The 26,560-nt window shown below is 47.6% G+C and overlaps 1 protein-coding gene across 4 annotated transcripts in view; it reads right to left on the bottom strand.

Moving 5' to 3' along the window:
- The window catches only part of LOC138468387 (NACHT, LRR and PYD domains-containing protein 3-like), a 1,409,260-nt gene that overhangs the window by 66,825 nt on the left and 1,315,875 nt on the right, over positions 1-26,560 (bottom strand). For all 4 annotated transcript variants that reach the window (XM_069608925.1, XM_069608926.1, XM_069608924.1 and 1 more), the window contains one exon: positions 4,154-4,195. In XM_069608925.1, coding sequence (XP_069465026.1) covers positions 4,154-4,195 — 42 coding nt within the window. The remainder of the gene's footprint in view (positions 1-4,153; positions 4,196-26,560) is intronic.

The raw sequence follows: 26,560 nt of genomic DNA, 5'->3' as shown, positions 1-26,560 counted from the left end.
ACAAATGAGGGTAGTGATACTGGAAGTAGAGGAGGAGACTTGCCAAAAATGTTATCTCAAAGAGAGTTGTTTTGGATACACCGTCTGGATGTGATGACACCACTGGGCATCAACAAGGATACTGTTGGGTGCCTTTCTATAATTTTCCCAACCTTGGAGTAAAATGCACACAATTTAGGCAATTCCCGGACAGAGTACCCTGAAAATATAAAAAAACTTCAGTCTTATGCATTTATCAAATACTCTGTGTTTAACAATGCAAGAGAGATTAACACCAAATAAGACTGTGGAAACTAGATATTCTACTGGTACAACTTAGTTATGAGATAAAATAACTGTTGGTTCAAGCAAAAAAGTTTTTTTTTACAAAATGCATGCACTGATCCTTGGATGACAAATATTAACTCTCAGTTTCTAAAGTTCATGTTTATTCCAGTTGGCAACAAACGGACAAATGTATAAGTGATGATGTTTTATTTATAAGATTGTGAACCCGTGACGGGACAGTTTGAAATTGGTATAGACAGTCAGATGACCCAGTGTCGACTAGCTCTATTACAGTCATCAGATGAATTATGATGTCAGGTGAACATATAGCCAACATTGATAAAACACGGCACACAAATGCATATAGTAATGAACATCGATGATGGTCAGCCAATGGGATCCATCCTAACGGCGCCATTACGGACACTCACATGCCCACACCCTAAATAATTATGGAAAGCGAACTGAGAGTATGCAAGCAGACATCTGTGCAACACGGTACCTATACGTGTATAGAGATTAACACTGCGAAGTGAAGACCGGTAGTGTTATTTTGGAGATTCAGATGCTTGTGTTCCCGAACATGTGGTGATTTAATCATGCGAGTAAGTTTAGTCACTACAGTTTACTCTATTGACCACATCCTAGTTATATAGCTACAATCAGCTATTATCTTGCCCTGTTGGCATAGGTCTGCCGCTACACTGTGCATTCCTTACACACCCTACAACGGAATACACAGACTGCTAATCATCCATCCATATGTTCTGCCACATGTGCTCCATAAAGTCAGAACCCAACAATTAGGGATTCTGCATCTAATTGTAGGGTAACTCCTTCCTACTTTTGAGACAACCTTGCTTAGTAGGCCTCTACTTATGGCCGGCGAATGACATGATTGACTTTTTCCAAAAATGAAAGGTCATTATATTATCCATAGAGAGGCTGGGATAATTGAGACATCCACGTATTTACATCATGTGCGCATGCGGAACACAACCTGATAATCAAACTACGTAGACTTTGATCGTTATACTTACCTGCATTTGTACTTAATCCCATTTATAAGATCTTATCTCTGCATTACTAAACTAGTTTTGTATGCTCTTTCAATTACATACTTTTGTGTCAAGAACACGCGCGGTCCAACGCATGTGCGGTATGACCTCACGATAACCTTGGAAGACCTTACGACTTATCTGGTCATTATTTATTAGCAGAGGCTACTTTCTGACCATCTAGCCTAATTGAGTAGGCTATACCTTAAAACATCTTTAATCATTTTTTCTTATCTGATACTTTTCTTGGTCACGCATGCATGCGTGTAGTGACGTCATTCTCGGCACCATATATAATAGGTGCTTTGAAAACAATGATTGCAGCAGTCATCCCTGGTTGCTAACGTCGGGAGGAACTCTACACTACTTTCGTGGGGCACAGATTTTTTAAAGTAAGTTCTCTAGAGGGTCTGCATGTTTTCCTCTTTTTTAGCGGCATGAAAGACTTTCTTACAACCATTATTATTTTCCTTCCCTTATTTTCTTTGACTTGTTTAAGAGCCCTAACTGGATTTGCTCACGCAGTCTATCTTAGGGACTCTGAAGAGATTTCTTATTAAGCAGTGATTGCAGCAATAATCCCTGGTCGCTTGCGTCGGGAGGAAGTCCATACTAGTTTCCTGGGTTACATGATCTAGAAAGTAAGTTCCTTAGAGGGGTATATGACTTCCTTGTCTCGAGCGTAACGTTAGACAATCTTTTAACCATTACGACATTATTTATTCTGACTTTTGTAGACACCTTACTGGATCAATTCACATAGTCCATTTTAGGAAATCTGAAGAGGTCTCAGTCAAACTCTTTTGAGCAGCAGCACCAACCGGGCTTCATATTTGACAAACACACCTGGCATTCTTTGTCATGAGCAGCATAAGCACAACACGGTAAGAATCATAAGCACATGCACACATTTGTGAATCTAATAACGTATACAAATGATGCCCACAATAGTGGATATACAATTGCCCTTTTTCTTTTTTAATAAGGTGGGGATGACCAATAAGAACTATTGGCAGGAAGAATAGTCTCACTCTCCTACCATTTTGAACCACCTCAGATCGTCTATGATCAAAGCCATTATAAGGTCAGCACTTTTATATGTTCCTATCTTTTCAGATGATGATGATATCGACTCATGGGAAATTAGAATGTGAACCACTGCTTAGTTAACAGACGGCATATAAAATTGAGGCCAACTCTGTTACAAAAAAAGAACTGATTTCTACAAGAAACTAATCGATGTGTACTGTTAGAGATTTTTTCGAATCAACTAATTTTAGTAGTTGCTACATGCTATAAGAACAGAGGACCTCATCTAGGTTGATTGCAATCAGAGGTGTCCTGTAACATAATTATGAATAGGAAGACAATGAGAGAATAAAAATGCATTGTCAGCATTACATGTATTCTGTTTGTCTGAAAAGGATTTCCATCACTTGTAATATATTCACAACGTGACATGAAATTGACAAAGATTATTGCTTTATTGGCATTTCTTTAGAAACACAGAAAAAGTACTTAGCTCCTGATGAAGAGTATCAACTCGAAACGCGTTGGGCCAACAACAAAATAAAACGAACCCATTTTTGATATCAAGATAACTGTCATTTGAATTTCTATTTGTAATATTACAACATTTAAATTGTCTAATAATAGTTACTTATAACTTGAAAGTTCTTATGAGAATTGAGTGGTATGATGCGAAGGTAACTCCATTGTCCTCAGGGGAATAGCCATGACTACCACTGACCACACAATAATTATTGTTCTGATTCATTCAGATTGTAGATAGTGTGCAGGGGACGGGAGTTCCCAGTTTGGGAACTCTTTACTGTTCTAAGTGGCACACGTTGCCATGTCTGTGGAAAGTACTGTGCATACACTTCTAGGGTTCCCGGAACAGTCTTGGCAGCGATGTCCTGGAGATGAGAAGTGGCACTACCTGGGAAATCCTGCTTAAGGAATATTGTCAATACGCATGTGAGCAACAGGGTAACTAGATTCCTTTTAGAAAATTGGAGGCAGTTCATCTAAAACAAAGAGTGAATACATTAAGGTTTAATGAGTAGACTGTCTAAATGAGAACGAATTAAGGACGAAGCCCCTCTGGCTTATGCTCCTTCCTGACGGACCCCATAGTACTAAGAAAGTTGGACCCTTCTTCCTTAAAAGCACAACTCAAAAATGTGGGTCCTGCACGGATCATCCTTATCTCCCTGGTTCTTAATGTTTTACATCTAGCCTCCGGCGGCTCCTATTGATCAATTCAATTTGACATTGAATATCTATGAAAGGATAGTCATCTGGGAATCCAACTGGATGAGAAACTCACCTGGTTTGTCAGAATCGCAAACAGCTTCTCAGCCAATCACCAATAGGCGATGGAAGCCGCCTCTGCCCCAATCCCAAGCAGCTGATGCTGCAACTCTACTGGATTCTGGTCTACAGGTTTCGGTCCACACCCATCAGGGCGTGGCCCCCAACATCTGGTGACTAGAGTCCCAAGTCTGGGCATAAACGTCGACCAAAAGCTCTTGTTCATCATGCAAATTGCAGCTCTCTCTGGAAGCTGCCCCCCTGAATTTTACTGGGCGAAACGTATTCTCCCAGCAAACATACATCTTTTATAATTCAAGATCTAGGTTCCGGTGCTAGCAAAACTTGGTTTCTGGACTAGCATGTATGCTGGCCTACCTACAACACACATGACCAAACTGCTGCACATTCAGTACAGAGCAGAACACATGATGCGGTACCTAAACAAACAGAGTCACATCACTGAATGAAGGTTTCGACACAAATAATATCATAAATCACATTATACTCACTGGGCTCCAAGGGGCTTGACTGTACTCTGGGGGCAATATCACCTGGAAACAGAAAGGGCACATGTGAGTCCAGCATCCAATGTGTATGTTTATCCAGCCACACAAGCAACTTCTATGCCCTCTGCACACAGTACAGGGAGTAAGTGCACATTTACATCTAGTGGACTATGTGCCTACACCAGAAACCCAAAGGCATCTGCTGCTGAATAGAATGTTTTGGTTTCCATTGCCTCTTCTGCAGGGACCCAGAGAGTACATCACATACAGCCTCGGTGGCACAGTGACATACAGATAGAGCGAGCTCAGGCAGACTATGAGAGGGAAGTTGGTGGTCCAGAAATGGGAAGAAGGGAAGTATCCCCAAGCACATGTAGAAGAGGAGGGAAGGTAGGGGCAGCAGTGAAGAATCGCCAGAGGGATGTTCCTGGATGATATACACACACGCTCAAAGTACAGTCCAGTACTTGGTGTCCCAAGGGGATAACATCCCTAAGCGGAGCCCTGAAAAAGGTTTAGTTGCAGATCCCATGTAAGTGTCTAGAGAGGGTGCAGAGAAAGCGGTAGCCTAGAGGTAAACGCATAATCACCTACTGCCGCCTCATGCCAGGTCAGTGAGCAGCTGCCACATATGGATTTCAGGGTGTTTGTACTCTGGCTCATGCCAGGATACTCTGCCCATTCTTTGTTAATGAAGCACTATCACTGACATCTCCAGCATTAAAGGTTTCAAATGTTTAGAGTTCATACCACTTAAAATACAACTCCCAATGCATTTGGTAGGTCAGAATCAGGAGACGGTCAAGGTGGCATGTTTTCTGTGTCATTTTATTTAGTGATCAAAATGACTACTCTTTCCCTAAACCTTGTTGGGGTGGTCGATAATGATCTCAATGGGAAAGAAGGGTTTGTGTAGCACATGCCATTTTGGTGACTGGGGTCATGGCGATGTTATCGCAATGTTACGCTTTAGCCTGTATCCAGTGTAGTTAATGAGAATGGGATAAGTGTTACTATTAGTGTTACTTTGTATATAGTTTTTACATTTCAGATTTCCACGTGCGTTGCAACATAATTACAAGTCTGCTGATGCAATATGAACACAATGTAGTCGCGTGGCGTGCCATGTAGTGCCAATGGATGAGAAGCGAGGCGCTTCATATGCGCACGTGAGAAAGGTGATTCGCGGATGGAGAGGCTATTGTGTGGGGATGCAGTACTCTTGAACATACATGCACAGACATTTCAGGGAATGTATTTGGGATAGTTGTGGAACAAAGGGTACATGGTTTGGGTAGGCCACAGAAATCTGGGTGCCGAGATAAACTCTGTGCTACCTGGGAAGTTGGTTGATTGAGCTTGAAGGCTGGGGGAAGGCAACTAACTGCATTCGGGCAGCTGCGATAACATCAAATGGTCAGTTACGGCCAGGCATGGTTTTACGACTTCGTGCTAATGTGGAGAGTAGATTTAGAAATACAAGGGAGTCTGTTATTCAGTGTCCAAGGAAGTCCAGCCACCTGGTAGGGTCAGATTGGGGCCAGGTAATAAACCCGGTGCAAGGGGTGCTTAAGGGCAGAGTGGACAAATGGTTAATGGGTTTCGATCAGGTTCTCAGGAATGACCAGGATGCAGGCCTGGACTGGCCCAGCGGGACACCGGGAGTTTCCCCAGTAGGCCTCAAGTCATAGGGCCTCTTTTCTTAGGGGAGGAAGGATACATACATTTGTGCGCATTGTGATGATTCTGCTCATGCCTTGTCGGCTCGTGCCTGGGCATTGTTGGAGGCACAAAACCACATGTGCCATAGTGTGCTTGGCAGGCCCCTCAGGATCTGACAGTGCCATGTGAAGGTCCTTTTGTGAACGGAAGGAGCCGGGAACTGAAGGCGAGCCCCGGGACACAAGGGTAGGCGCAATGGGTTGGCTGGAGGAGCCCACTGGCAGCTCCATGTGTCCCTCCTCATGTTGCTCACCCTGCACACTAAGGGTAAGACCATAAAGCGTGCTGTTTGCCCTGAGCTTGCAACGAGGTTCTGCCACTACTAAAGCTTCATTATACATGTGATAATTTAGCAAATGCGGGCTTCCTTTGTCCTACCTAACGTCTCACTGTAGCAAACTTTAAATTGGGAGCTTGCAGGATGTTCAAGCAGTGGCCAGCCGCAGCGTGTAAAGCTGGATGCAAGTCGGTATAATGTTTTGTGTCGAACCTTTGGGTTCATAATTTATGCATTTGGAGCTGTTCTTTGCAAATGTGGGACGGCATTCCATTAATGAGCATATGCTTGACTAAAATGAAAGAGTCCTCAACCTGTATGCATTTCTGGGAGGCCAACGTCCAAACTACCAGGAAGCCCACAACTTTTTCTGTGGTAGGTCAGTTTCTGCATCGCACTCACCCCCCACACCTTTGTGCAGACTTGAAATCCTTTCCGATGTGCACAGCCTGCCACTCACATATTCCCCTTCACACATTGCAGGAGCGCTGGCAGTTTGCGCGGATAATTACAGCACATCTGGTGCAATAGTTTTCTTTGTTACAAACTAATCAAATGCAAAAGGTATTTAAGAGCAGTTCTTTAATTATAGAAGCGGGCACACACTGTGGAGTTGGGTAGCAGCACACGTCACGCACACCAGGGGGTGGATTAGTGGTGACAAAAACATACCCCAAAGATCAACATTAGCACCTTGGTGGCAATCCGTGGGCTAAGAAACTTGAATGTTTAGGAGTTTACCTACGTTGTTGCAGTTGGGACGAAGGGTATTTAGTTTGCGTGGCCAAAACTACGTACACGAAGATCGCGCTTTCTTGAGGTGGTAGTTTTATGCAGATCCCTGTAACAGAAATCCATGAAGCCAATGTGCTACACATGGCACATGTGCTGCCCGCAGCTCCCTGGATGAAGCACAGAATGTCACGGGTTTCTTCAACAATGTCTTATAGATAATATGATCATTTTGCTCTGAATATTACTCTATTAAATTCGCCACGTGTGGCATGCAGAAACACAGTTGAACCTTTAGTAAGGGGTAAACTGTAGCTTTTCTTAAGAAATAGTGGTACAAAAATACAAAAGGAGAGGTGATACATAACCGTCAATGTACACCTTCAGCTTTTCTGGAGACATGAAATATGTCACGCATTACTATAACTGGTGACCACACGCATGTCACGCAGAGTGCAGTTGGTGATGACAAATATTCCCACTGCAGATATTCCCTGCAGATAAGGGACATGCTCACTGGCGCTGTGGAGGGACCCACTGCACTCACAGTCTCTGCACTGCCTTGCCCATTTACAGGCAATAAGGGTGTGTGCGTACACTGTGGTCAATAGCCCACACCTTTTAGCGTTGTAACGAGAGTCCTCCGACAGGGAAATGTTTGCGTAGCTTGAACTTTCAATAGAGAGACATTGAGGTGGGAGAATATCTTAGATGATATCAAGCATATTTCCATTTTCTGACTAGAATGAGTAGAAAATGCTGCTAAATGCTTGTAATGTCAGTGCCACAATACTCCAACCAAGCCCACGCATTCCTCTACTGCTTATGGGACTGGTGGGAGTCATCTAGAAAATGGCAGCCTTGGCAACCTTTCATCTGGATGTCCTGCTCTTGCAAGTTCAACTTCACCAGCTGGTGATATGATATGGCATTTATAACGCACCTACACAAGTGGTTCCAGGAGGAGAGCTCTATATTAACCTGCACCTCCATTGCTAGTAACATTAATGGTTTCCATTAAAATGAATGCCGGATCACAAAGTTTTGGAGCCAGTTAGAGTAAAAAGACCAGGGAACTTGATTATGCAACCCTTTTGCTTTGTTTAATTTGACTTGGACAACCAACATTTGGTTAACCAGTGTTTTTCTTTATCTGGCACCATTTCTTTCCCAATCCGGCTTTCCTTGTACTTACAGCCACTAAACACCTGTGTCCTGGCCTCTTTGTAACAGAGATTGGGGGAACTTGATTTCAATGTTTCCATTGATGCATGGCTACCTTTGGTGCTCTTTTCTGCGTCACTAAGTCCTGTTATGCTGATTATGTTACTGCGTCTGGTTATGCCCCAAACACCTTTCATGATTCTTTTACCAACTTTAGGGTAGCGATATGTAGGGAACAGGGGTCTTAGCCCGCCACTTAAAAAAAACCACCTCATTAGAATTATCGTACAGATTTTCTACTAGAAAGCACTTCTTTTTAACTTGAAAAAGGACTTTCGGGTTGTGAAAAGATCCTGAAGCCAGCAGCCAGCCAGCAGCCAGAGGAATGCCCACTCTCCTGTCTTTTATAATATTCATGGGAGAAGGACCCCACCCTTACCCCCTCTATGTCTGCAATACGCTTAGTTAGTTTCCATCTGATAGAGTGAAGTCCCATTTTCATAGTGAATGACATCAACGTTGTTCCCTTTTTATTTTCTGCTTTTAAGTCCCTTTTGCTTTACTTTTGCTCTGCGGCTGTTCCCCCATGTACTATGCCTGTATTTTCTTGTGAAGCTCACCATCTCCCAGACCCTACACCAGCGAACGCCAATCCCAAGGTGCACAAATGCACATAAAATCCCTCTCTAGCGCCTTAAATACATACAATTGCCCCCGATTTGGCCCAGATTCTGGTGCCTAACTTCTCCAGTGAGACAAATGTTTAGTGGATTTTAGAGTTTTTATGGACTGCATGCACTTTCTGGGGGGTAATGCACTGGGGAAGGGCCCTCAAATATGGCTCTTGATTGATGGTGGTTATGACTAGTGACTTGACGTTAGGGAGGATATGGGGCCACTTTGAAACTTATTTCCAGGGCCTCTCTTGGTTCCCAGTCCATCCCTGCCAGGATGTGGCCAGAGGCCATGCGTACTGACATGTCAGTCATCAGAGATTAGATTGAAATGAAGATGCCAGCAAGTCTGGGCGGATAAGATGCTTATCGTCAGTTAAAAGGGAACTGTTTATTTCTCTCCATCTCATATTGTTGAAGTATCCTTGGTAAAGCCAGCTGCGTCACAACTGGGTTTGGAGGTCCCCAACCAGATGGAACCTGTAATAAATTAGGATTGTTGTGCGTGAATATGTAACCATATGATGATGTCATGACCTACTACAGAAAGATCCTGAAAAGGCATGTGCTGTATATATAAGATAATGCAAATGTATGCTGGTTAAATTAATGTATCCAACAAGAGTGTGGAAACTGAGGGTGATTAGATTTCTTTGTATAGCGTTGACCTATCGTGTTTGGGGGATAACTTTTGTAACAAAATATGTGGGAGTGTGCTAACTGTTGCAAAATGTATGTAATGTGAAATCTTTGAGTGGTTCGAGCAGAATCTGGTTATTTTCATCTCTAAAGAGTCATCTAGACCCTCCTGGCCGTTTGTAGGATAAATTTGCTTTACCAACAAACGTGTACTCGCTTCTTAAGAGGTGGGCCTATTTTAGGGTAAGGAGATTGGAGGTCCACCCCCACAACCTCTAAGTGCAAGCCTGATCCTATAACAGAAAGAAGTATCTGGGTGCTCGTCGGGATGTCAGGATGTCTAAACATAAATGAGGTCCTCATTTCAGAATCCTACTCTAACCTAGTGTCTTTCCTGACCTCTCAAAAGAAAAAAAGAAAACAACATTGACATGCTTTGTGGATTTTCCTATTGGCAGCGATGCTTACTGGCTTTTGAACCCAACCCTAGGTCTCTTTATCACAGGCCCTAGCCGACGTTTACACTGTGTGTGCTGGAGTGCTGTCCCGGGTCTCACGCCAGGCCGCTTTGCTTCTCCTCCAAATCTGTTTTTGTTCTCAGTCTCTTCTCCCTTTAGGGACACTTTTGCCTTTTCTTGCTCCCCCAATCTGGAGACCTGTTAGTCTCTTCCCCATTCTGGAACTTCTCTCCTCACTCGCCTCACTGTGGGGTTCTTTTCTGCTTTTTCCCACTCACAGGCTCTCCTCTTCTTACTCCCCAATCTGGGCCTTCCCTGTTCTTTCCCCACTCCAGGGTTGGTCTCCTTCTCTCCCTCCACTCTGGGGTTTCATCGCCCTCTTCCCAATTAGCGGTTTGTCTCTCTCTTGCTCCCCACTCTGGGGTCTCTTCCTTCCTCTCCTGCTCTGGGGGTTCGTGTATCTCTTTCTCGATTTTCCTGTTGCCTCTGGACACTCTGGAGGCCTTCTTGGCCCTCCTCTCAATGCAGAGACTCTTACGTGACTCGTCACTGCATGTGATGGGATCTGCCATCTCTTCTGCAGGGATCTAGAGAAAATGACTGAGAGGGGCTCCTCTCCCCGTTCACTCACTCGGTATGGGGGCTGACCGGCCATCTCTGGTCGGAGTTTTGCCTTGGCCCTCTGAGGTACTCCCTTCTCATTTGCGTTGCAGGCAGAGACTGTTCCGGATACTCACTAGCTATGCCTGACTGCACATCCCTAGTGCACACTGCAGGTTGGGACGCTGCGTCTGGTGTTCTCTCTCCCTAACCGGCCACACTGCTTTGCCTCTTTGCTGTCGTCCATGGAGATTGAATATAGCTTGAGTCAGAAACCAAACCAGCCTACAGATCCTATACGCCTATGCTACAAAAGGAGAAAGCAATCCTAAGCCTCTGTGAAAAAAAAACACCTTTCTTATTAAAAGAATCTCAGAACAAAAAGTAAGACCATCTGAGGGAATAACATTAAGTAGAGCAGAAAGCAGAAGATGATTGAATAGAAGGAATGAGTCAGGATATACAGAGTGACTTTAAGAATGAGCTAATGAAGCGAAGCCTGGTGGAGCAAGATTCATTCTCCCTGCTCCGCAGCAGAGCACTCAATTAAGCGTTATTGCAGCTCTTTTTTTAAAAAAAAAACATCTTTTTATTCAGTTTTACAAAGCAAAACACAACAAAACAGGAATAGGAAACGATTACAAGCACGCATCTGTTAATCATATTGCCTGCTCCCGCCAATGATGTTTACATTAGAATGCATTAATGGAACTTCCTGTACGAATCCCAACAAACCCCCTTCCCTAACCCAGTGTAACTCCCTCCACCCCGCCACCCCCACCTAAAGATGTGAGAGTGTGCTCGGCAAGTATCTAAGCCTCAGTGGGTTGTGGCCTTTTGGGGGCGGTGTCTTACTGGCTGCTCGTTGCATGCCTCTACAGTAGGGGTGGTGTTTCCCCTATTTATGACCTTGCGCCCCTCGCTTCTCCATTGTGTTCCCGGAATTTGATTGCCCTAGCCGGGTTACGTGTGGACTGCCTCAAGAATTCCACACTTTCCAATGGGCATGTTTTTGAGAGGAGTGTGGCCTGTTCCTTAGCGGAGGGAGGGGCTTTGGCCTTCCAGTGGATGACCAGGAGTTTCCTCGCCGTGAAAAGGATGAGGCTAATGAGTTTGCGGGTTAGTGTGTCTGCGAGCCATTCTTCGGAGCCCGCCTCCAGGAGCATAACCTCTGGTGTCAAGGCAACATCAGCACCCCTGATGTCTGTGACTTGTTTGTGTACTCCCCGCCAAAAGGAAGTGAGACCTGGGCATTGCCACAGTGTATGACCCAGTGTGCCCAAAGCGCTGCAGCCCCTCCAGCATTCATTAGTGGTGGTGCTCCCAACCTGCGGGGGTGTAGTACCCCCAACGCCAGTGTTAGGTTCCTGCCTTGGTTGCTGGGGATCGCCATCTGATAAAAGGTGCGTAGGAGCGGGAAGGACTCTAGGTGTTGTTCCATGTATTTCTCACATGGGGCCGGGGCCAGGAGTCGGAAGTCACACGTTGTGTGGGTGTTGGGGAGAATTCTCTTATAAGGCTGATTTCCCTTACCTATAGAGTCCCCCAGCAGCTTTGCTCGATTTCAGGTGTTTGTTTTTTTACTCCTGCTAAGGGTGAGACTCTTTGTCCCACTCTTAGCTGTATTTTGATGGATGTTTCAGTCTGTTTTTGTGCCTATGGGCTATGGAGATGTTCTCACTCCATAGGTATCATCTTTTTACATATGTGTTACACAGCACCCTCAGTGCAGTAACACAGGGGTGTCATAGTGACCCCCAATCATAGACTCCATACCCTGGGACTGACTACTGTCTCCCAGGGCATGTAAAGTTACCAATGACTTTACTAGTCAATAGTTATGAACAAAACCAGTACAAACCATCTTACTATGAAGGTACTGAAAAGGGTTAATAGTTTTTCCCTGGTGTTCATTTTCGAGAGGGTACCGTTCAGTCCCTCTCTCCAAAGTTTCTGGCTGGTGGCAGTGGTTACTACCGTAAATATTCGACCGCAAATATTTTCCTATGGGATTTTCCCATTGTTCGAGGCTATCACTTTTACTGACAGCCTCTAACATACCGCCGGTTTATTTTATTATTAACTTCACTCCGGTAGGTTTTTATTGCCAGATCTTTGATAATATTTCTTTCTCGTGTCTTTCTCTGAAATCCTAACCCAGGTCGGGGATCCTTTGTTCGTCCTTTTGGCGGGCTTCTACACAGAAGCCCTCCTCTCGGCGCCACTGAGTCTGGGGTAGACAGGATGTGTGGGAGGGGGAATAGGCACCCTGGACAGGGTTACCTAGGCAACCCAAGTCGCACTCTGCCCTGATAGGCTGGGGGGTTATCTCGCCAGGATAGCCACCCCACTGTGTGAGTGACAGCTAGGCTGTATGAATGGGGGGTTTTCTGCATAAAAGCAGGGACCTGAGGACTGGAGGACAAGACGTCGCCACTGGAACTAAGAAATCCGAAGAGGAGAGAAGCTGAAGACATCTGCAACGACTGAACCACCGGTGAAGCCCTACTGCAGATCCTCACCACTTTTCTCCAACGACAAGAGAAGAACTTCACCTGCAAGAGCCTTCTTCCCTTGAGCTGGTGGGACCAACCAGTTCGCCAATCACCTTCCAGGACCTGCCTTGGTTGGTTGGACAGTGCCAAGCACTAGGAGACCGGATAGCCAGGCACCCGTCCACCACAACCGCGATTTAAAGGAGCGTACCTTTTATCCCGTTTTGGCTTCCCCGCGGCTGGCTTCATCTCTGGGCAGTGCAGTAACTCGAACCTTCCTCCACGACGAGAGCCTCTCTTCCTCTGCTGGATCTCCCGAACTGCAGGAACTGCCAGAAACAGGAACTGCCACCGCTGGAGCCTCTTCCACTTTTAAGGTACATTGTTTCGCCAGGCCTCCCGTTTCGCTGGGTACTGCTAAAGGTGTTTTAAATCCTTTACTTACCTTCTGGGCTGGCCGTCCCTATCGTCTAACATTGTCTTTTTACCTTCTGCACCCTCCTTTTCAACCGTTAAACAAAGACTTGACTGCAGCTACTAGAACCGTTTGAACCTGGGCACTTTGCCTTGTACCACTGACTGGCACAGGCCTATTGACTCTGGTTAATTGTTACAACTGCCTTCTCTAGATTGCTTTTCATCAAGAAATGTGTTGGTGCACCTAAAACTCTTATAACCACCTTTCCTTCCCTTTTCTATATTGTTGAAGTGCCATTTAGCTCGGTTTTCACCTGAGTATTGCTGATGCTAAAGTATTACCTTGCCTAACTTGTTCGCAATCCGATTGGGAAGTGTTGCTGGTGTGTTTTGGAGTCTAACCCTGTATAACTTGACCTTTCCCTCCCTCTGAAGAAATTGTTAGAGTGCCATTTCTGCTTGGTTTACACTGCACCGTTTTGCTCAGTTTTCACTCTTGCTCAAACTTGTCTACAATTTAAATAGGGAGTTGTATATACTTTTCTTGACTGTTTTAACTTGCTTTAGTAATAGTGATTGGTGTGTTGAACTAAGAGTGTGTAAAATAAATATATATATTCTTTTTGATACAAAGCTTTGGTCAGTGTTTCCTTGTGCCATAGTGCTGTAGTCCTATTGTGTAAACCCTGAATACTGCTCATCTCCCTCTTGAGATAAGTCTGACTGCTCAGCCACAGCTACCAACTAAATCTTTGTGGTACGGACTGATACCAAGGGGGATTTACTGCATACACCTGTAGTCCTAATCTTCTTCTTCTTCCCTAAGGGAACGGCATAGGATTCTGCCTAACAGTGGGCATGTATCGTGGCTTGTATTGATTGGTATGTCAGCCAGTTTCCATGGTCGTGTCCTAGTTTCTTACATGCGGATTGAGGTTGTACAAGCTCCCCCACGGGAGGATAGCTCAGGGGCAACGTGATCACCTTGGAAGCAAGACGACACGGAGCAACACAGGTTCGATCCCCTAGTCTGCGATTAGAAACCTCTGGGTATTAAGCGCGTTATAAATGACCTATCATATCATATCATATCCCCCTCCTCACAAATATCCAACAGCCTTATGTCTGCCCAATCTAGCTTTTGTTTGCAATGCACTGTTTGTGATGTTCCGTATGAGAGAATTGCCCTTATACTGGACCATAACGGCGCGTACTGTGTGGGCATTCATTTTGTAGTCCTTAGTTTATGCCACTGAGTGATCGTGGGACCGATAATCAGATGTTTTTTAATTTTTGCAGGGAGTCTGTTTGGTGGTATGGCCATGATTTCTATGGGATTTAGTGGTTTCATAAGGGCAACTTCCATTGCCCTCCATCTTGAGTCGTCAGTTGCGTCCAGCCACCGCTTCATCCAGCCTATCGGCACTGCTTGTTAATAGGCTCTCAGTGATGGTGCCGCAAGTCTGCCGTTTAGCTTGGCCGCCTGCAGTATTGGGAAGCGGATTCTCGCCTTCTTCCCTTTCCATATAAATTTAGCAACTGCGTTGTCTAGGTCCTTCATTAATTCGGGCGATGGACTGACTGGGATCATCACTGCGATATAGGTTAGTTTAGGGAATTAATTCATTTTCAGTGCGTTTATCCTCCCTGTCAAGGAGAGGGCCAGAGCATCCTAGATGTTTTTAATAGTCTGTGGGTAGTTCAGATCCCGGAGGTTGTCTAATGAGGCGCTTACCGTAATTCCTAAATACTTAATATGCTGCGTTTGGAGCGTGAATGGGTGCACCCCCCCGCGGTCCGACGGGATGTCTTGTCGCAAGGGCATGACCTCGAATTTGCTCCAGTTAATCAGGTAGCCTACCATTGGGCCTATCTCTAATATTATCGCTCGGATGTGTGGGAGGGCGGTGGGTCCCCTGCTTATGTAGAGCAGCATGTCCTCTGCATAGAGGGACACACAATGCTCCTCCCCATACTGTAGTATGCCCGCCCAGCCGTCACCCGCTCTGAGCCTTATCGCTATTGGCTCTATGGAGAGGGCGTATAAGAGGGGTGATGGTGGGAACCCTTGACGTGTGCCTGATTGTAGTTCAAATGCAGGAGATGTCATAGCGTTGGTAACCACTGAGGCGATGGGGCCAGTGTATAATAATTTGATCAGCTGGACTAGATGGGGGGGAGGCGTAACGGGGCAGGACCATGAATATGAATTCCCACTGCACCTTGTCGAATGCCTTTTCTGCGTCTACTGTCAGTATTATGTCTTCAAATGGATTGTGTCCTCCAAAGTATTCCACATCTTTGACATGTAATACCCACAACTGTGCTGCTTCGTAAATTGTTCGGCAGAGCACGTTCTGCATCAATGGCATCGGGTCGATGTCCCTCAAAGGCCTCCCTCGAGGGTAACGTCATAGGATGATATAAGTTGGACGCACGGCGCCCGTAGCCTCAGTCCCGTTTTTTCCGCAAACGTGTTTGCTTCGAGAACGCGGCGCGCCTCATGTTATCTTCTTCGATAATGTCGTCTTCTACCCTGCCGAGCCCGTGGTCTGGCTTCAAAAAGTGTCGGGACTGTAAGTCCAAGATGTCTATCACGGACCCGCACTGCATCTGCTTGTGGTGCGTGGGTGAGAGCCACGACACCGACGACTGCTAGAAGTGCCAGTTGCTGACTGCCGAGGCCTTGCAGGAGCGTAAGGGGAAGTTGCGGGTAGGTCGGGTTCCCAAGCCCAGTAAAACCAAGAAATCTGCTGGTCTTTCCACCAACGACTCGAGGGTTGACTCTCCCAGTCAGCGGGAGTCCAGGGGGTCTCGGTCCCGGAGTGGTTCTCGCCACTCCACCTCGTCGAGGCACTCCCGGAAGCGACGTCACCGGTCGCCTTCCCCGTCCTCGTCAGATGATGGCGCCGCGAGGATGGTCCCTTGCCCCACTAAATCCTCTACTCCGGAGGAGTGGGAAGAGTTCAGGGTGAAAATGCTGGAGATTATTCAATCTCAGGGCACTGTTCCCTCCGCGCCTTCTGTTGAAGACGGCAAGGAACAGTCTCGTGCGCCGCTCACGCGCCTTCAGGCACGGGCAGTTGGCATGATAAACATCGGGAACCGTCGAGGTCCCATTCGGACAAGGCTCCGGTGGATCGCCAGAGACGTGCTAGGTCCCGCTCACGGTCTTCGTCCCCGACAAGGCTGTTGAAGTCTGGGAAGGTGTCGACACTGTCTGCGCAGTTTCCCTCGAGGCCGGCAGTCAGGGTTTTGCCCTCAGACCAGACCTTGGAGCCATCAGCGCCATTGCCGACACCGTCGGCGCCCTCAACGCCAGCAGGGCCTACAGGCCTGGATTTGCCGGTGGAGCGCCCTAGGGCTGTGGATCCTCCGAGGAAGGCTCTGTCTAAGACGGTGAGGTCTGTTCTTGTCCCCAGGTCTGCTCCTGTGCCCCAGAAGGAGTTCTTCCTTTCTCTCCAGGATATCTATGAGGATGAGGAGCGATCTGATGTAGAGTTGGAGCCTTTTGAGGCTTCTGGAGACGCCCCTGGTGCTCCTGACATAGGCTTTTCTGAGGACTCTCAGTTGGAGGATCTGCGTCAGTCTTTGCATAATGCCAGTGGCCTGGACACTTCTCCAGGGATGGAGTTTGACTGGCCTGAGCTTGGAGCTCATGATGAATCCTCTTATAGGAGGTTGATGTCCAGAGTTACAGAGTACCAGGGGTGGTCCAGTACTCCGCTTGAATTCGATCAGGATGACCTGACTGACATTTTAGATCAGGGTCCGTCCACTGACACGGTGTTGCCTTTCCACACGGCCTTACAGAAAAGGGTGGCTGCTGCTTGGAACACTCCAGAGTCTCTTCCGGCGGTGAACAAGTCATTGACTAAGAAATACTGGCCATCCAGTAGCGACCCCAGCTACCTATCCACGCACCCCACCCCTGAGAGTTTGGTGGTTCAGGCGGCTATGGCCACCTCGAGGCAGTCAGCATACCCTACCACCCCTCCAGTTAGGGACGATAAGCGCTTCGATTGATGGGCGCGCAAGGTATTTTCGGCTGGGAGTATGGCCCTAAAATCGGCCAACTCCACCTGTGCCTTGATCAAGTTTTCACATACTCTGTGGAATTGTGTCTCTCTAGTGGCTGAGCATATTTCCGAGGGGGAAGAAAGGGATGGGTTCCTTGCTATTGTGCAGGATGGCAAGGATGCCATGTGTGAATCCCTTCAGTCTGGGTTGGACACAGCAGATAGTGTCAGCCGGTCCATGACTGCGAGCTCCGCGATATGCAGGTTTGCGTGGTTGTGGAAGTCGGGCTTTGCACCGGATGTGCAGGCCTGTCTTCTCAACATGCCCTTTGACGTTTCTCATTTGTTTGGCAGCAAGGCTGACGAGAGGCTTGAGAGGTTGCAGACCCCCAAAGCTGCTAAGTCTTTGAGCGCAGCTGTACGTCAACCTCTGCCTTTTCGTCCTAGGGTACAGCAGTGGAGGGGTTTCTTTTGTTACTACTCCTCTTTTGGTAGAAGGAGAGCCAGTCAAAGGGGACACAGAAAAGGTCTTCGTGGTGGAGGGGACATGGTGCCAAGTCCACTCAAGCAGCTGCCTCTTTGCCTTCAGGCGCTGCCGCAGCCAGCCCAAAACAGGCATAAGGCCAGGTCTCATTGTTCGCCGTTTGGGGGCAGACTGTCTCAGCATCTCAAAGAGTGGGGAGCCATTACTTCAGATGCGTGGGTTCTGGAGACAATAACCCACGGCTACTGCCTACCCTTCCTATGTCCGCATCACAACAATCCACCAGGGAATCTCTCTTTCAAGGTTCCGGATCTGCCCCTTGTGCAGGAAATATTGACCCTGCTGGAGGAAGGTGCTATAGAACTAGTGCCTGTGGCGGAGAGAAACAAGGGATGTGTCACGATGCCCGCTCCCGGGGAGCCGGCTCAGGCCCTGCGTCCCCGAAAGCGGACATCAAGTCCCCGGGGAAGGTCCCAGCAACCCCTTATAGGGGCCCTTTGGACAGCGTCCTGGGGCCTATGGCGCCAGGCTCATAGAAAACGTCAGTCCTGGCGCCATAGGCGCCAGGCTCATTATGAAAGTGTTTGGGTGCACTTACCTGATGCAGACCATGCTGCAGAACCCCGGCCTCCTTGAGGCCTGAAAGGAACTACTTTACCTGTGGGACTCAATTTACCACCCGGGCGTGGTCGGGGAAGGATACATACCTGATTGGAGGAAGGACACATTCTAGGAACTTCTTCCAAGGCTATTTAAACCACACCCGATCAGCCACACGTGCTTCGCGTTGTTCTGCATCTAGCAGCTGGACGCTCACCGTGTCTGCTCCTGCATCTTGACTTCTGCCACACCTGCCAGCATCCTGATCACCTGCAAAGGAAGGGAACAAGAGAACAGAAGAAGGAAAAGGCCTCACCTGCTAAATCTGCATCCCAGAGACATTTCGCCGAGAATCCTGAAAAGGAAGACATTTATTTTTAAAAGCACATCGCATCGATCGCTGCAGTGCCGCATTCTACTCACCTTTACAGGGCGCCTCCATGTTCAGCAGCGACCATCCGGATTCGCAGTCGCGCCCCCGCGCCTAGGGAGAAAAAGACAAGAACAAAGGTGAGAGAAAGAAGGGAAAAGGGAAGCTAAAACTCCATGTCAAGACTTACCTGTTGGGTCATTCCCTTTTCATTTCGGGTCCGCGCCGCATCCAGGCATTTTCGGACCCCGGCCCCTAAGGGGAAAAAAGACATTAGCATTAGAACATTAATGCATGGACACAAGGGAAACCACTTATAGAAAAACTTATCTGGAAGCCAAGCAAGTTTGGTTCTCACCCATCCGAAAATCCAGTGACGTAACTGGATACCAACGCGCCCCTGCATCAGAAGCAGGATGGAGAGCTCGTCCTTCCAGACCCTAAGGTGAGACGCTACGGGGAAGCACAGAAGGGTTTTGAGGAGGGTGAGAGGGGTAAGTGGGAGGCCGATTGCATAACCCCGCAGACAGTTAACCCCCTATTCTCACCTACAGAAGGATACTTCTGCGAGTCAGACAAGCCAGATCTGGGGCCCGGTCCAGTCCGTCTTCCGAACCCTGCGCATCACCTTAGACGAGGTCACAGCAGCGCGAACCAGGCCAGCGCCCCCGTGGGAGTCAGGTGAGCGTTACAGAACGCAAAGCCTTCCTACAAATTCCCACCCAGGCGCTATGGAAACTTCTGAGACTGATCAGTTGGCCCAATTACTGGGGGAATTACGGGCCGAAGTACATGCCGCTCATCAAGAGACTAATGCCCTCAAGAGGGAATTAATAATATCAAAGGAAAGAACTGATGACCTGGCCAGACAGCTTTTGCAAGGTCAAGCTGGACAAAATCCTCTACCCTGTTCCGGAGGGAACCCCGCTCCTGTGGTTCCCAGTAACCCTGTGCAGATTAATCTACCTGGAAACATGCCGCTGGCCCCACCTGAACGCTTTGCTGGGGACCCCAAGCGATTCGCCGTATTCATGAATCAGTGTCGTTTGCACTTTCTATGCAGACCTGGGGCCTTCCCTAATGATCAGACCAAAGTAGCCTTTGTATTGTCATATCTCAGCGGCTGCGCTGCCGATTGGTCAGTTCCACTGGTTACTCAAGATGACCCGATTCTCCATGATTTTCAAGGATTTCAAGCAAGCATGGAAAGGGTTTTTGCTCGACACTCTCAGGGGCAGGCTCTGGATGACAAACTTCTATCCCTGGGACAAGGCAATCAGGACCTCCTATCCTATATTGCAACCTTTAATAGACTAATTGTGGAAACGGGATGGCCAGAGGATAAAAGAGTCACGTTATTTTATCGAGGTCTACGCGGAGAACTTAAAGATGTCTTGGCCCAAGTTGTAAATCTGCCCCAAGAATGCACAGAATATATAGACTTAGTGGTCCAATTGGATCACAGACTTCAAAACAGAAAAACAGATTGGTCCAGGTTTGAGACCCGGGTGTTGGTCAAGACCCACGCTAACCCCAAGGGAGTTGATGTCTCCGAGCCTATGCAAATTGGAGGGGTTAAAGAACCCTTAACTCGAAAGGAACGTGAAAGGAGGCGGCAGTTAAAATTATGTCTTTATTGTGGGAACTCTGGACACTTTCTACGAGATTGCCCGGCAAAACCGCCCCGAAAAGCGGTAGGAGCCGCTGATAAAAACCATGAAGACTCTGTTTCGGGAAACGACTCAGCCCGACAAGCGTAGGGGTCCGCTTGCCGAGCTTGAAAACTAACTCTCAGACCTCGCATTTCATTGTGCCAATGGTTCTCGTAGATCCAGAAAAGCCTAAGCGGTTGCATGCAATAAAGGCATACATCGATAGTGGGGCTATTGGAAACTATGTGTATTGTGAATTGGCCTCTAGGATTAACCTCCCTCTCCGTCCTAAAACCAGCAAAGATGTCATCACCACAATCGATGGAACTGAAATTGCCTCTGGACCGGTAACACATTCCACTACTGGGGTGACTCTTATTGGTCCTGACGGCCATCGGGAGGCAGTTGTGTTTGATCTAATCAAGGCTCCACAGTTTCAGGTTATTCTTGGAATTCCTTGGTTAGAGACACATAATCCTCGAATTGATTGGCGAGCTAAGAGAATAACCTTCCCGGATTGTGCACAAACATGCTACCCAGAAAACCTGAAGATTAATCTAGCATCTGTAACCTCTGCCTCCATGCAATTACCTCCGGAATACCAGGACTTTCAGGACGTCTTCCAAAAGGAACAGGCCAACACGTTACCTCCTCACCGATCGTACGATTGCCAAATCGATCTGGTGCCCGGTGCACAACCCCCTTGTAGCAGGGTTTATGCCCTTACCGAACCGGAGAACCTGCATTTGAGACAATATTTGGATCAATACCTCGCCAATGGTTTTATTCGCCCGTCAAAGTCCCCGACATCCTCGGCTTTGTTCTTTGTGCCTAAAAAAGAAGGCGACCTTAGACTTGTATCGATTACAGTGCATTGAACCAGATAACGGTTAAAAACCGTTATCCTCTGCCTCTGATTCCTGAACTCCTTGACCAGGTGAAGGACGCTTGCATATACACCAAGTTAGATCTCCGGGGGGCATATCATCTGGTGCGAGTAAAAGAAGGCGACGAATGGAAAACAGCCTTCCGTACAAAATATGGATTATTCGAATACCAGGTAATGCCTTTCGGGTTGTGCAATGCGCCTGCTGCCTTCCAATTCTTCATGAATGATGTCCTTCGGGAACTCATCGATGTTTGTGTTGTCGTCTATATCGATGACATTCTAGTGTACTCCTCTTCGGAATCTGATCACAGAAAACACGTTAGGGCAGTTCTGGAAAAACTGCGCCAACACAAACTATTTGCTAAACTGGAGAAATGTGTTTTCCATACCACAGAAGTTGAGTTTCTCGGTTTCATCCTAACCCCCAAAGGAGTCCGAATGGACTCAAGAAAAGTGGATGCCATCCTCAAATGGCCATCACCTATCTCTGTAAAAGGGGTTCAAAGCATGCTCGGCTTTGCCAATTTCTATCGCAGGTTTATCCCGGAATTTTCACGCATAGTACAACCCATTACTGCACTCTTGAGGAAAAATAAACGTTTTGAATGGTCTGAAGAAGCCGAGCAGGCCTTCCAGGATTTAAAAGCTAAGTTTACCTCCGCACCTATATTGAAACACCCACGTCCAGATCTCCCGTATGTCGTCGAAACTGACGCATCCAGCCTAGCCATGGGAGCAGTTCTGTCTCAAAGAGATCCTGAAACCAACCAACTTCATCCCGTAGCATTTTGGTCCAGAAAATTATCGGCACCCGAGATTAATTACGCAATCACTGACAAAGAACTGTTAGCCATAAAGTCTGCTTTTAAAGCCTGGCGGCATTACCTGCTTGGCGCTCGACATACCATCACGGTGATCACTGATCACCGGAATTTACAGTATTTGAAAACCGCCAAGGCTCAGTCATCACGGCAGCTCCGATGGGCTTTGTTTCTCGCTGAATTTGATTTCGTGATTACCTATCGACCTGGCTGCAAGAACGGCAAAGCAGACGCCTTATCCCGAATTGGAATGGGAGAATCTGATACAAACTCAGAACCAGTACCAATAATTCCAGAACAGAGAATTCTAGGCATGACTTTGTTACAGACGCTTGAAGACATTCAAGTCAGAGGGAAACAACTCCTGGACCCTACAGTCCTACAGGATTGGATACAAAAGGGATCAGACTTTACCATAGATAATGGTTTACCTTATTACCAAGGACGCTTATTCCTGCCGCACAAGGATTTACACGAACTAGTTATTTCAGGTTATCATGATACATTAATAGAGGGACACCCCGGTATTGCCAAGACAATGGAAAAGGTGAAACGACAATTCTGGTGGCCCTCTTGGCGAAAAGATGTTAAATGTTTTGTGATGTCCTTTGGTGTTTGCACCCAAAATAAAGGTCAAAAGAAAAGACCAGCCGGTCTCCTTCAACCTCTAGACATACCGCCAGCACCCTGGCACACCCTATCAATGGATTTTATTACGGACTTGCCTCCTTGTTCGGGATACAATACCATTCTGGTAATTGTGGATTTGTTTTCCAAAATGGCCCACTTCATTCCTTTGAAAGGTTTACCGTCAGCTTCTGTCCTAGCCAAAGAATTCCTCGAAAATATTGTTCGGCTACATGGATTCCCATCTATACTAATCTCTGACCGGGGAAGCCAATTCATTTCCCACTTCTGGCGCAAATGTTGTCAAATGGCACAAATCGACGTAAGATTATCGACCAGTCGCCACCCTCAGACCGATGGTCAGACCGAGAGGACAAATCAGACCCTTGAGCAGAACTTACGGTGTATGTTACAGCAATCTGAAAGCAACTGGAAAGACATTCTTTGGATAGCCGAATACGCATATAATAATTAGGTACACTCTGGAACTGGCCATAGTCCTTTTTATACCTTGTTTGGACATCACCCTCGAACCTCAAACCTCGACTCACCTCAGAACCTCGGAGTGCCCGCAGTAGAACTGCATTCTACCATTACCCGAGCCTTCAAAGAGGCAACCACGCATTTACAACAAGCCAAGAGAAAATACAAGGAGAATGCTGACCTACATCGGAGTGAAGCACCTCCGTATCAGATTGGGGATCAAGTGTGGTTAGCTACCAGACATTTACTGCTCAAAGGGCCTCGAACTTTTAACCCAAAATATCTGGGACCTTATTCTATTACGGCAATAATTAACCCAGTAGCGGTTAAACTTGATTTACCAGCTAATATGCGAATTCACCCTGTTTTTCATGTGTCACTTCTGAAACCAGTGGTCCCCGGAACCAGACTACTCAAACCTCCAGAACCTATTCAAATAGATGGGGAACCCGAATTCGAAGTGAAGAACATTGTAGATTCAAAAATGTTTAGGTCAAAGCTTTTCTACCTAATTGATTGGAAGGGGTACGGACCTCAGGAGAGGTCGTGGGAACCCAGTGACCATGTGCATGCACCTCGATTAGTCAGGAAATTCCACCGACTCTTCCCAAACAAACCAAAACCCCCGGAGGGAACAACCATGGGAGGGGCCTTGGGGGGGGGGGGGGGTAGGGGGAGTGCTGTCACGATGCCCGCTCCCGGGGAGCCGGCTCAGGCCCTGCGTCCCTGAAAGCGGACATCAAGTCCCCGGGGAAAGTCCCAGCAACCCCTTATAGGGGCCCTTTGGACAGCGTCCTGGACCTATGGCGCCAGGCTCATAGAAAACGTCAGTCCTGGCGCCATAGGCGCCAGGCTCATTATGAAAGTGTTTGGGTGCACTTACCTGATGCAGACCATGCTGCAGAACCCCGGCCTCCTTGAGGCTTGAAAGGAACTACTTTACCTGTGGGACTCATTTACCACCCAGGCGTGGTCGGGGAAGGATACATACCTGATTGGAGGAAGGACACATTCTAGGAACTTCTTCCAAGGCTATTTAAACCACACCCGATCAGCCACACGTGCTTCGCGTTGTTCTGCATCTAGCAGCTGGACGCTCACCGTGTCTGCTCCTGCATCTTGACTTCTGCCACACCTGCCAGCATCCTGAATCACCTGCAAAGGAAGGGAACAAGAGAACAGAAGAAGGAAAAGGCCTCACCTGCTAAATCTGCATCCCAGAGACATTTCGCCGACAATCCTGAAAAGGAAGACATTTATTTTTAAAAGCACATCGCATCGATCGCTGCAGCGCCGCATTCTACTCACCTTTACAGGGCGCCTCCATGTTCAGCAGCGACCATCCGGATTCGCAGTCGTGCCCCCGCACCTAGGGAGAAAAAGACAAGAACAAAGGTGAGAGAAAGAAGGGAAAAGGGAAGCTAAAACTCCATGTCAAGACTTACCTGTTGGGTCATTCCCTTTTCATTTCGGGTCCGCGCCGCATCCAGGCATTTTCAGACCCCGGCCCCTAAGGGGAAAAAGGCATTGGCATTAGAACATTAATGCATGGACACAAGGGGAACCACTTATAGAAAAACTTACCTGGAAGCCAAGCAAGTTTGGTTCTCACCCATCCGAAAATCCAGTGACGTAACTGGATACCAACGCGCCCCTGCATCAGAAGCAGGATGGAGAGCTCGTCCTTCCAGACCCTAAGGTGAGACGCTACGGGGAAGCACAGAAGGGTTTTGAGGAGGGTGAGAGGGGTAAGTGGGAGGCCGATTGCATTACCCCGCAGACAGTTAACCCCCTATTCTCACCTACAGAAGGATACTTCTGCGAGTCAGACAAGCCAGATCTGGGGCCCGGTCTAGTCCGTCTTCCGAACCCTGCGCATCACCTTAGACGAGGTCACAGCAGCGCGAACCAGGCCAGCGCCCCCGTGGGAGTCAGGTGAGCGTTACAGGATGGTATTCCCCATATTTTTGGATTCCCAAGAAAGACGGAGGACTGAGACCCAACACGGAGTAGCTGTGTCCTAGCAGGGGGGCGTAGGGAGCTCATGGGTGGCATGCCCCCCCTCCTGTCGCACCCAGTCAGGGTGCTTCTCCCAGCCATATGTTTCCTTCAAGGCGCTGGACAGCCTCGGTTGGATAGGATCTGCCGTCTAGGGTCCGGTCATTATTGATCGTTGATCGAATGGAGGTGAGTTCATTGCGGTAGGTGCAAGGATCCAGGGTGTACAGTTTCTTTGCTCTGACACACAGAGGGCTGCATGTTATCAGGTAATGATGTGCAGTTTGGTGTATCAGTGCGCTCTTATCTGCTATCTGCAGGTTGTCCCCCAACCTTTGGGTCTTCTGCCGCTTTTGTTCCACTTTCCGCTTGCTTGCTGTCTCTCTGGGCTGGTCGAGGGATGGTATTCTGGTCGGTGGGACTCTGAAGGTGGCTTCTCAAAGTCCGATCTGACCAGATCATGCTGCTGGAGGAAACGCCATGCCTTTTCCAGTTCTCAAATGTGTGCCTTTGTTTATTCAGCTGACTGCACCATGTTGCTCGGAACTTTAGGTAGTGCCGGAAGTCCGATGCCTTTATTGCTTCAAAGATCGGGTTGAAGTTTGTGTGCCGTCTGGAGACTTCCATAGAGTAGTCGTTAAAGATTTGTATGTCCGCCTCTGCTACATGAATGGGGCCCACCGCTCTGTAAGCTTTTAATCTGACCATCTTGTGTTGAAAGTTGAGGAGGTGCATGGTGATGATCCTTGGTCGTTCGATTGGCTGTGGTTTCTGTACAGGTGCCCTGTGCACCCTTCGATGGTGAGATCAGGAACGTTTTCTAACTTCAGGGTGACCCGGAGGAAGTTGTATATATATATGTTTCCAGGTTTGGCCCTTCAGCGTTCTCTGGGAGACCTACCACCCGCAGGTTATTACATCGGGGGCAATTTTCTTGGTCGTCAAATTTTTACCCTAGGCGTTGCACTTCCCGGATGGCCCCGTCCAGGTTTGCCGACATGGTTGTCTGATTGTATTTGATTGCGCTAATTCGCTGTTCATTGTCAGTGATTCTCTCTGCCTGAGCGATCAAGCGGGTCTGTACATCTTGCAAGCCTTTTTTTATGTCTAGCACAGTGGTGTCCGTCTCCTTGGTCCGCTGCCCTATTATACGCATTTCTGCCAGTATGGCCTGGAGCTGCGACTGGACGTCCATCTCTGTCTTGTTGCGGTTGGATCTACTAGGTAGACAGTGTTGTGTGGGTTGGGGCGGATCCTCGAGGTCTGGGGCATGTTCTACTGGGTGCATG

Source organism: Ambystoma mexicanum, chromosome 4q (genome assembly GCF_040938575.1).
Source record: "Ambystoma mexicanum isolate Mex_15411 chromosome 4q, UKY_AmexF1_1, whole genome shotgun sequence".
NCBI classification, from domain to species: Eukaryota; Metazoa; Chordata; class Amphibia; order Caudata; family Ambystomatidae; genus Ambystoma; species Ambystoma mexicanum.
This window is presented reverse-complemented; position numbering and strand designations above follow the sequence as displayed.